The 12,197-nt window shown below is 37.0% G+C and overlaps 1 protein-coding gene across 1 annotated transcript; it reads left to right on the top strand.

Moving 5' to 3' along the window:
- The first annotated feature begins 850 nt into the window (after nucleotides 1-850).
- On the top strand, nucleotides 851-11,747 carry PDC (phosducin). Its single transcript, XM_016224593.2, has 4 exons — nucleotides 851-901; nucleotides 6,889-6,973; nucleotides 8,748-8,899; nucleotides 11,223-11,747. Exons 2-4 carry the CDS (start codon nucleotides 6,913-6,915, stop codon nucleotides 11,745-11,747), a joined length of 738 nt encoding a protein of 245 aa, XP_016080079.1. The 5' UTR covers nucleotides 851-901; nucleotides 6,889-6,912.
- The last annotated feature ends 450 nt before the right edge of the window (nucleotides 11,748-12,197 follow it).

Below are 12,197 nucleotides of genomic sequence, written 5' to 3'. Positions count from 1 at the left end.
ATTTGGCAAAACTAAACAGCCATGTAATTGCTGTCTATCGGCCATTCGATGCGTCCTGTAAACTATACGCTGACTACTCTTAGTTCGTGGAATAGTCGTTCTATAGGATAGCCTTGACCGTCAGTCTCAGTGCAAAAGTCTCATTTCTGAAGACTGCAATAAAACTTTTGGTAAGCTTCCCCTAGCAAAGGGTATGGTCAATACATTGCTGTTGAACAAAAGTTCATTGTTTTGAATGGCACATGGAAGAAAAGTGAAATGACCAGCATAGTGGAACAAACAAGGACAAGACAAGATACAATAAAGCAAAGGCCATCAACAGTGCTAAAGACTGTATTCAGATGTTTCCGGGATTTTTTTTTTTTTTTTTTTGGCAAAACAAAAAAATAAAAATAATAAGGAACAGCAGAGATTTTAATACATGAGACACTTCCGGGCACTAAAAAACAGGAAAGAAAGTAATTGTTGCATTTAAGAGGAAAAATGTACCATGCCGAATGTTGCTGAGAAGGATAGTACAGTTAAATCAAGAAACATTTCTTATTCAGAAAAACTAATTTTTTCTTTCAAAATGGCAAGAATAGATCTCAGTCCATGCTGAGAAGAGAAATATTTTTTCTTAAATAACATGCAATAGGTGGACAAAGATTGCATTTACCACAGGACTTGAAGCTCTTTTTTTAGTTTATTTGTCTGTTTTCACCCTACCGTTAACAAACAGGCTTTGTTAATTCTCTTATGTCAATCCTATTACTTGTTCAGAGCTATTTCTGCAAGGTCATCAATATCCAGGGATCTTAAGTCTGAGCTTAAACCTGTCCAAGTTCAAGAGGAGTTCTGTTATCCAGGGATTCTCACCCACTGAACATAGTCAAGGACACCAGACACAGAGAACCAAACCGTGAGTCTCAGATAGTCTTCTTGATAATTTTTAAAAATTTACCTTCAGGGAAAGAATATTGAGTTCACTGTTTGTATATTATTGTGTGTTCTTTTAAAATACTGCAAAGTAACATTAATTAATAATTTACTATAAAGACAATTAAATACTGTGTATCTTCCCAGGCATCTTCACTAATGTAAATTCAGAGTAAACATGTAATTTTGAGTCTGATGATTCTAGAAAGTTAAAATAAGACCATGCATAGAGAATTAACTTTGAAATTTAAAGTTCTTCAGTCATCCCTTTGAGTAAAAGGACTGAAGGGAAGAAGTGATGATTCCTTGCACTTTGTGTCTTAAGGTTTGCCTCCCAGGATGTCAAAGGGAATAAGCCTTACATTCAACACTGAAACACTCTCAGGCCTCTGAACGAAATACTAAACCTGTATTCTTGGGCCTTTTCCTTAATATTATATTTTTTGTTGTTTTGTTTTAACCTTTAAAGTGGGAATAATAATAATAATAAAGGTATTTGTTTCAGAAGGTTACTTCAAAATTTAATGAAACAGAAATGATGTTTTTAAAAGAAAAGAATACAAGAAGTTCACTGCTATTAAACTGGGTGAAATATTTCTTTCAGTTGGTTTTACTTTGCTATTTTGCATGCATGGAGGTGATTATTAATACAATAAACTTTACAGTTTACATCATGAAAATGAATGAAGTAAGATTTTTTTCTCATTGTTTTCCCATGAAATATTTCCATTAACTGCAAAAATAGCTTTAACCATGGCATCCATTTTAAATATATATTTTTGACCATAATACATGCTACTTAGAACACCTAACATTAAAATCTAAAAAAAATTTAGAGATCATCTAACTCATCATGGCAATTCTTTGCCTAAATATTATGTTTATAAACTGAATTTGATATTGCATAAGTTGTCAAAATATATATGAACCATTCACGATAATGTCTATAATGGAATTCAAACCATATGTGCTGGAATAATGTATTTATAAGATACAGAAATATTCAAAATAAGGTAGGTGCTCTGAATTCCCTGCAAGACCCTGACATTTCTATTTTCTTCAGAATTAAGTAAGAGAATATCTGTAAGAGCAAACCTGGGTAAGTTAATATCTTTTCCTTTGATTAGGAGCAAGAATCCAGGTATAATTTGAAAGCTCATATTTTCCCAGAACATTTTTTACTGATGATACTGGTTGACAAGTAGAAATTGCTATTTATTATGCATTCCTGATTTACAAATTATTGAAAAGGCTCCCTAAGCCTCCTACCTGCCCCGTCTCATTTGTTGAAAAAGCAAAGCTATTTGGGAAGGGTAGAAGCTGAGAAAACATTGTATTGGCTCTGCAGTGTCTTACAACAAAGCTTCTATCACAATTCTCCTGTCAAGGTTGTTACGAACTTTAGATACTAGAAAGGGGGAAAGAAATAAATGGAGTAAGGGATGTCTTAAATAGCATCAAGGTGGGTGTTTTATGCGGAAGGAAAGAAAGCTAACTGGCTTAGTGCCAACCATTGCTCACCATTTATTTGTCACAGCCATTTTGAGGATGGTGTGTCCTAAATGCCACTCATGCTTCTGGGATTTCTTTTTAACTCTCATTTTGATACAAAAACATAAAAGTTGACCTACAACAAAATTAACAGCTAGCATCACAAAAGGTGGCAACAGAAACTGAGTGTTGTTAGTGTCTGTGCACAGTCCTACTCCATTAGACAACCGAAAAGTAGAAAAAAATATATAAACCACTGTGACATAAACAGTAAAGGAAAATAAAACAGCAAATCACTTATGGTTTGTAAAATCAGAGGTAGAGAAGCCAGTTCATTGGGAAACAAGTATGTTACATTCAGATGAAATCATCACCTGCTGTTTTCCACTTACGCACTGTAGGTTTACACTTTCGAGTTGTGAACACTCGAAACACAGTGTATTCTTGAATTATTATTTATTAATTACTGTAGTATTAACAACTGTAAACCTTCTTTTGCCCCACCCTGTATGTTAATCATGCTGCTATACTGCCACTTGGAAGCATTGTAATGCATGGCTCCTGCCACAAGAAACTTAGTTCCTCCTTGGGGGGGAAGTATGCCTCAGGTAAAATTATTAGAGCTACATTTATGATTTGAGAGATAATAGAGGTCTCCACACGCCTAGTAATAACTCCCAGGACTGGACATGCTACTGTCAGGCCTATTTGATGTAAAATTCCCACCCCTAATCATTTTTTAATAAGAAAGAAAAGGCAGAACTATTTTCTATAGGAGTCCAATATGACATTGAGAGGACAGTCATGGCAGGGGTTAAACATCTGACTGAATATATTAGTCTTGGTGAGAACATTAGCCTGGCTTAGTTGATCAGATTAGCTCACAGTCACCTTGGAAAACACAGGAGAGCAGAGATCTAAGGAGATGGATGGCTAGAGGCAGAGAAAGGTAGGACATGAAGCCCTGCAAGGGTGGACGCAGACAGTGTGATACCTTACAGAGCGCAGATCAAGACAGAATCTAGGTTTCTATCAAGAGTGAAGCAGAATTTCTATAGACTTTCCCCACCTAGCAGTCTTGCTTGGTTTCAGATAGGCCTTGGAGATAATTTACTAAATTCCACCTTACTTGGATTAAAAATTTATTTTAATCAAGCCCTTCAGTACTTGATTCCTGGTCAGTTATTTCTTTCCCACGGCTAATCATTCTCAGATACAATAATGCCATGCACAGTAGAGCACTTTCTCTGAAACAGCTTGTTATCTTGTGTTTCCAAAAGGAAACATGTGCATTCATGTATAAGAGAGAAGGAAAATTGTTTTAAATTGCACAACAAAAAAACTTATTTTGAAAATTTCACATTGGAGCTACTTCAATGCTCTATGTTTTCTGTATTTTTATGTCCATGGAAAGACACCACACATATCATAGGTAGAGGGTAATTTTAACATTTGGTTGTTTAATAGTTTTACTCTGTACTTAGGGAAACCAGTATTAGAATACGTCATCTCAAACCTTCAATTATAATTTTTAAAAAAATGAATGAAGGCACACTTATCTGAACCTCAGCCTTACTAAATAGAATGGAATACTTCTATTGAGCTTTCTTTCCCCAGGCATCTATGCCTTTTATTTCTCAACAGAAAATAATAGTTACTGAAACTATTATTAGGACATCAGGACAACCCAGGCACTGCCCAAGGAAATAATTGGCATTTGTATTACCTGGCATGTTTCCTGGCCCATATTTTTGTAGGCTCTTCCGCAGCATCCAAGAATGTGGGTCCAGAAGCAGGGGAAGAACTAGGGAAGCATCCAAAAACGGACTAGTTAATCCCAGGTGAGCCTCATTTGCCCAAAGGTAATTCTTAGAGGATCAATGGGGCCCCTGAGAAATCTAGAGTCACCAAAGCGTTAGAAATTGAGGAAGAGGCAGGCTGTATCAGCCCAGGGCCCAGAGCACAGACATAGAGGCCAGCATCTACATAACTTAGGTAATTCTTTACGTAAGTCAAAGCCAAGTGCTATGGAATGAGTTGTGTTCCCCCAAATTCAGATGTTGATGACCTACTCTCAAACTAAATACGTAGTCCCCCTTCTCCATGGTATTGCTTTTCATCGTTTCAGTTACCTGTGCTCAACCACAGTCTGACAATATTAAATGGAAAATTCCAGAATAAACAATTCATGAGTTTTAAATTGCACACTCACTGGTCTGAGTAGGGTGATGAAATCCCGTGCCATCCCACTCTGTCCCATCCGGAACGTGAATCCCTTTGTTCTGCATTTCCACCCTGTACATACAATACAATAAGATATTTTGAGAGAGAGAGACCACATTCACATAATTTTTATTAGAGTATACGGTTATAATTATTATATTTTATTATTAGTTTTTTTTGCTAATCTCTCACTATGCCTAATTTATACTCTATCATGGTTATGTATGTATAGGAAAAAAAACATAGTATATATAGGGTTTGGTACTATTCTTGGTTTCAGGCATCTACTAGGCAGGGAACTACTATAGTAATTAACAAGGAAGTAATTAATGGTCAAATGAGGTCATAAGGGTAGGGCCCTGATCCAAAGAATGGGTGTCCTTACAAGAAGAGACACAAGAGAGCTCCCTCTCTCCCTACCATGTAAAGTCAGCACAAGAAGGTGGCTGTCTACAAGCCAGGAAGAGAGGCTTCACCAGAAACCAACCTTGTCAGACCTTGGTCTGGGACGTCTAGGCTACTAACTGTCAGAAAATAAATTTCTGTTGTCTAAGCCTCAATGTCTGTTGTATTTTGTTGTAGCAGCTCAAGCAGACAAAGATACCAGGAAACTACGTTCATATGTGATTGCTGATAAATAGAAAAGTAGCAGAAAGTTTGAGAGACTGAAGTGTTAGTTTTCAACGATACACCATACATTGAGAAGATTTTTATATAAAACTTGGGCTACATAATAACAGCACTAAGAAACAGACTTAATTTTAGAAGTTTATCTTAAATACTAGTGAAGCAATAGAATTGTTATTTCAATTACATTTAAAAATTCAAATACTGCCCTGCCAGTGTGGCTCAGTTTGCTGAGCATCCCATGCACCAAAAGATCACTGGTTCAATTCCTGGTCAGGCACATACCCTGGTTGTGGGTTTAATCCCTGTTCAGGTGGTAATGGGAGACAATCGATCAATGTTTCTCTCTCACATAGATGTTTCTCTCTCTCTCCCTCTCCCTTCCTTTCTCTCTAAAATCAATAAAAACATTTTAAAAATTCAAATACTATTCTTTGAAATATAGAATTCTTTTAAATGGTTGATATAAATCCATGAGTGCAATATCTCACTTCGCTGCACAAATCCCCACAGAAAGCTCAGTGTAATCAACTCACTCTAGGGTGTTTATTTTATTTTACAAATCTGTATAGCACTTGCTATGTGTCAAGATCTAAGCACCTTCCAAATACTGTTTTGATTAATTTTAGGATACTGATGCAAATTTTGAAGAAGATAAATTATTTGATGGCAGGGGATATTAATAGGAGTGTAGATAAAATACATTCATAGCTAATTATACTCGACTGTGTCTTTCTCTACTGAGTCTTCAAGCAGTGCAAGCAAATATGCCTCATGTTTCAATATTTTCCTTCCAATTTATGTCTCTGTTCACTGGCTCCCCTAGTAGTAAAAAGTAGTACATTTCACCGGTCTTTGCACTCTAACTCAAATAGAGGCATTAGGTAAGAATGGACTCTGTGTTTTACTGAACAGGTAACCCAGCTGCCTTAAGTCTTAGTATTTGTGAGTGCCATACTAGAAGAGTTGTGTTCCTCGCGTTTTTCAGAGCCCAGGGAAATGCCTGGTGCATAGTCTGTTCTTAACATATACTAATATAATCAATGAACCTGGTTTTTCCCAAGTAACTGGATTAACTTTTCATTAAAGTGATTCTTTGAAATTGTCAAGTCTTTTTGTAAAGCAGCTTGATAACTGGCCCGGTCACATGTGGCTGTGTGAGAATTAAATGATTTTTGACACTTATAATAATTGGAACAATGCCTGGCACACAATAAATGTTCATAGTAAGTGAGTATATAATTATTATGAATTAAAATGTTTTTATTATATAAAATATTGAGATATAATTTTACAAAATTCAGTAACAAACAGTAATAAAGAAAGAAAATCGGTAATAAATAATGTTCACTAAGTACATAGGCCTAAACTGAAGGCTTTTTAAGTAAAAAAAGACAAACTGTGAATTATGTAAGATCCTTAGGTCCAAATATCTTTAATAACACAAATGTTAATGTCCTTTTACAAGCCGATAGAAACATACTAAACACTTCATCTGCTGGTAATAATCCTTAACCTCCATAAAACCTAACAGCAGGGGAATATTTATTTATTTATTTATTTATTTATTTATTTATCTATTTACTTATTTGTTTCTCATCTGTCATTATTTCTTTGTTCATCCTATAGATTATATCAAATCTAATCTTTAAAATGGAAGAAGCCAAAAGCCAAAGTTTGGAAGAAGATTTTGAAGGACAGGCCACACATACAGGTAAGCAAAGCTACAGGAAGAAAACTAATTATTAAATTAAGATTAAATCTGGATATCTCTAATGTTCTTATTGCCACTGTCCAGTATGAAATTTGTTATACCTTTGAGTGGACTGATGGACTCATCTAATAATAATTGAGTGGGTACATTAATGTGAGATCAAGTACTTTAAAAACAGTTTTACTTAGATGCTAAGGAATGAGAAATTGAATTAGAAACACTAATTACTGAGGATTTCTTGCTGCCCAACTATCGTAAGACCTCTCTATATACGCTAAAATTAAGCCATTATCCTCTCCCCTAATATCCCCCATTATGGACTTTCTTTGCCATTGTAAACAATAGTAGACCAAACAGTAAAAAAAAGCACGTTTTTAATTTTTTGACTTAAAACAAAATAAAGGTAATGACAAAACATTCTTAAATCAGTATCGCTCCAGGAAACCCTAAGACTTAGGTTTGTCATAGAAAAAAATGTGGAAGCGACAACGTGTATCAAAAAGAAAACTGTTTAAGTAAATCAGCACCTATGCAACGGAATACCATGACTCCAGTTTTTAAAAAAGGAAGCCTCTCTGTATGTATGTGAAAAAAATCTCTGAGATATATTATGAAATAAAAAAAAAAAATCAAGGTTAGGGCAAGTGTGTATAATATGCTACCATTGTTTAAAGAAACAAGAGGAATAGGAGATCCTCTTTCTATACGTATAAGCACATGCTACACCCACGCATGTTTTGTACACGCAAACATGTCCCTGGAAGACGACGACACAAGTAAACAAAAAGCATGAATTGGCCAAATATAACGAATGCAGCGGTGGGCCAAAGCGGGCTTACAGGTAGTTGTTCATATGGAAAATAATACAGTAATTAATAAGTAATATTATAAGAATAAACTATTTCGTGCGCTCACAACTATAAACCTATTTTTGTCCCCCGCTGCAGACATAAATTTATATTAAAATTACTTACATAACAATTCTTAGGAACTCTGTGGAGAAAGATAAAATACGTCCATAGGTGTAACGCGGCGTCAAAGGCATGGGTATGGCTGAGCGGTAGAGAGGGGTATGGAAAACTGCGTATTTTCAAGAACTTAGACCTTCTTCCAAGTACTGGTATTATTTATCAGGGCAGCCGAACGTCAGAATGCCAGCTGGGTCGCCCTTGATTTAAATCTGCAAGTCCTGTCCTTTCTGCATTTGAGAAAGATTCTTAGAATCAGAGAAGGAACTGGGATGGTTATGTAACGATTTTTTAATTGAGGTGGAGCCTCCCTCTCACTGGCTTTCTTGTATGTGCTCTTTGTTATTCTGGATCTTGAGAATTTGTTTTCTTTAATTTTAATTTGTTTCTCCAACAATCCTAGCTTCTTTTGTTACTAGCGTGCTGCCAATTTCAGTTTATTGCTGAAGCTGCCTTCTGATGTAATAAAAGTGCTGCTTTTCTAAAATTCTACTTTCCTCTCTACCCTCTAAATTTTTAATACCGCTGCCCCCCAAATATTGACAATAGTTGAAAGTCCGTAATCTGCATTTTCATCGATGCAGATGTTTCAGGAAGAGTCTTAGCCAAAAGCCATTTAACAAGATTAATGCGGTAGAACGTTTTTATGAGTGTGGCAGTTAGAAAGTTCTAGCCCAAACAAGACGTTTGTTTCTGATACGGAACATGACAAGTCTATTCCCATGGCGATGCTCGTGCAAATCTCAATGGTATAAAGTCCTTTTGAAAATAAAAAGGGAAACAATTGGTTTTTCCTTGTATTCCAGGACCCAAAGGAGTAATAAATGATTGGAGAAAGTTTAAATTAGAGAGCGAAGACAGGGACTCGGTCCCACCTAGCAAGAAGGAGATTCTCAGACAAATGTCTTCTCCTCAGAGTAGGGATGACAAAGACCCAAAAGAAAGATTCAGCAGAAAGGTAAGCTAAGGGAAAATCGATAATAAATAATTTACAATGTGTAAACATGAATCACGTGTTTTTTTTACAGCACCATTTTTTTAACCTCACTTATTTACTTGTACAATGTGCATGTCTATGTGCGTGAAGAGATGTTAGAAGGTGATGTTCTCTATGATGTTAGTGGAGGTTACCCCAGAGTATCAGAATGGTGGCATTACTTTCCACCTTTAGCTTATAGATCATTTTTTAAATCTTTATAAGTAGCATGTATTAACTTATAGAGCAACAATATTAATAAAAGAAACCATAAAGTGACTTTTCACTGTGGGGGGAAAATCACTTCAGTGGATTATCTCCAGATCAGTCTGTTTGAGCTGTATGTTGGTTCTCAACAGACAGTGCTTCAGAAATATACTTGCTTCCAGGCTTCTGGCCACCGTAAAAATTTTCAAGTCTAAGATCTTGGTTTTGGCTCCTTCGTTATGTGATGTGGACGAGGCGATTACATTTTCCAGTCTTAGGAACGGGACCAACACCTCCTCCCCTTGCTTTAAAGGGATGTGCAGAGAAAACAAGTGTAAAAGTGTTTTGAAACATGTAAAATGCTACACAAGCATGAGGCATTATCATTATCAGAGCTGTACCAAGGTTAAGCTTTAGAAAGGCATCTAAGTGCCTAAATACCTACATGCCTGAATGTGTGAACGGGACAAGTTCTCATAAAAATGCTCAAATGCGTAAGTCCACATTTGTGTGGTTTAGTCTGTTAAATGAACAGAACTGTAGTAGCGACTTAGAAATTATACGAAACATTGAACAATTTTTTAGGGTGAAAATTTTTAAATTGGGACAATAATCTTAAAGTGGAAAAAAAATAATATGATAAGAAAAAGAGTGAGAACATTAGAAAAACAAATCTAAGAGGCAGAAACAAGAGGACTCAGGAAAGCATCAGATGCTTTTGCTTAACCTGAATCTCAATGCCTCCTGCGAAATTCTGTAATACCTACCTCGTAGGTTTGTCGTGAGGATTAAGAAAAATCATCTCTGTGAAGTGCCTAAGGCATAGATTTTTCATAAATACCAGTTTCTTGCCTTCTCAACTGTCTACTTGCAATATTGTCAGCAGTTGCTGTTTGAGAGGCTACTTGAGGAGAAGGCTAATTGATCCCCCTTGGGAACGGCCCAACTTCCAGGGTGCTGTGCTGCCCCAGGCCTCTTTATACCCTTTCTTGCTCCTTTACACCCTTTCTTCTACTACTCCCTCCTTCGTTTGTTTTTGTGGTTGTGAGGGATGGGTTTCTAACAGTCTATTGAATAAATTGATAATTTATGTAGCTATTAAGAAAGGTTCTACAAGTAATTTTATATTCCATCTGCAGTGATAAGCAGCTGGCTGTCTTGGAAGATAAAAGTTGGGTCATTTCTCACCTCAGCCTAAGCCAGGGGATAAGAATTGCCTGGAGGGCTTGTTTAAATATGGCTCACCCAGCCTCACCCTCACAGGTTCTGATTTGAGAGATCTGGGGTGGTGCCCAAAAATTTGCATTTCCCAGAACTTCTCAGGTGCTGCTGCTGCTGCTGCTGCTGGTACAGCAGGAACCTCCTGGCTAATCTGATGGACTCTAAATAGCAGTAGTAAAAGCTGTCTCGGCTGAGTCCTACTCTACACATTCAAAAAATCGGCAAGCGATAAGATACAATCTTTTTAACAACTTTCCTGGATGAGACGCTAGCATCCAAAGGCATTTGTTGAGGACACATTTAAATGCATGTGTGTGTGTGTGTTTTATGAAAGTCACTCCAGAGTAGACCTTCCTGTTTGTTTTTTCACCCAAGGGATAGGTAGTTACGTGGCACATTTCTGACAGGTTATGATCGTCTCATGGCTCAACTATATTCAGCAATATTTATGCATCCATTTCTATCATGAAATAATTACTGAACCCCTATTTTGTGCCAGACATTATAGCAGATATTGGAGAGTAGTGAGACAAAAAAAATTCCTGCCCCCATGAAACGTATCAGTTAGGAAAACAATTATTAATATTAAGCAATTCAACAAGTAAATATTTAATACAATATCAGGTAGTGCTTATTGCTACGAAGAAAAGCTAAACCCATATAAGGAACAGAAAGCTTGGGGCAGGGACTCTTTTAGGTAGCCTGATCAAAGACGGTGACACTTGAACAAAAGCTTAAATGAGGTCAAGGAGAAGGCCACGTTGGGGGTGAGGGAGGACAGCAACTGTAAACTCTTTGAGTTGAGGATGGGTTTGGTGTGTGTGAAGAACTGAATTCCTGGCTGAATAATCTCTATCATGCTTTTATTTATTCCCAGATGAGCATTCAAGAATATGAACTAATCCACCAAGACAGAGAAGATGAAAGCTGCCTTCGTAAATACCGTAGACAGTGCATGCAGGATATGCACCAGAAGCTGAGCTTTGGGCCTAGATATGGGTTTGTGTATGAGCTGGAAACCGGGGAGCAATTCCTGGAGACCATTGAAAAGGAGCCGAAAATCACCACCATCATTGTCCACATTTATGAAGAGGGCATTAAGGGCTGCCATGCTCTAAGCAGGAGCCTCATATGCCTCGCAGCCGAATACCCCATGGTCAAGTTTTGTAAAATTAAAGCTTCTAATACAGGCGCTGGGGACCGCTTTTCCTCAGATGTACTCCCCACGCTGCTCGTCTACAAAGGTGGGGAACTCATAAGCAATTTCCTTAGTGTTGCTGAACAGTTTGCTGAAGAATTTTTTGCCGGGGATGTGGAGTCTTTCCTGCATGAATATGGGTTACTGCCTGAAAGAGAGATCCACGCCCTAGAGCAGAGCAACATGGAAGAAGGTATTGAATAAGGGTTCCCCATGTCGGTGTCTCCTATTTCTCTCTTACGTACTGAACACTGATGGGGTAGTACCCATGGTCCTTTAGAGAGTACCAAGTGTGGGCATGGCTATTCTAATGTGGCGATAAAGCCAGGCTGACACCGAAGTTATAGGAGTAGCTTTTCTTAGTATTAGCTACTCAAATTGACGCAATGCTTGATTTCAAAACATTATAGTCTCCAGAAACATGCTAGCACACAAAGAGAACATGGATAATATTGTGACAGTTCTCAAAAATCCCTTTCAAGTTATGCGTTAGCTTTTTTTTACTCCTTGTTTTTTCCACAGTGTTATTATTTGGACTTTTAAAAATACACCATTAAATACACCACTTTTCCTACATAACAAGAATAAAGTCTCATGAGGAAATAAATATTCTATGCGAAGTCTATTCTTTCTCAAGTATTACAACATCAAGGC

This window comes from Miniopterus natalensis, chromosome 19 (genome assembly GCF_054644295.1).
Source record: "Miniopterus natalensis isolate mMinNat1 chromosome 19, mMinNat1.hap1, whole genome shotgun sequence".
In the NCBI taxonomy this organism is placed as follows: domain Eukaryota; kingdom Metazoa; phylum Chordata; class Mammalia; order Chiroptera; family Miniopteridae; genus Miniopterus; species Miniopterus natalensis.
This window is presented reverse-complemented; position numbering and strand designations above follow the sequence as displayed.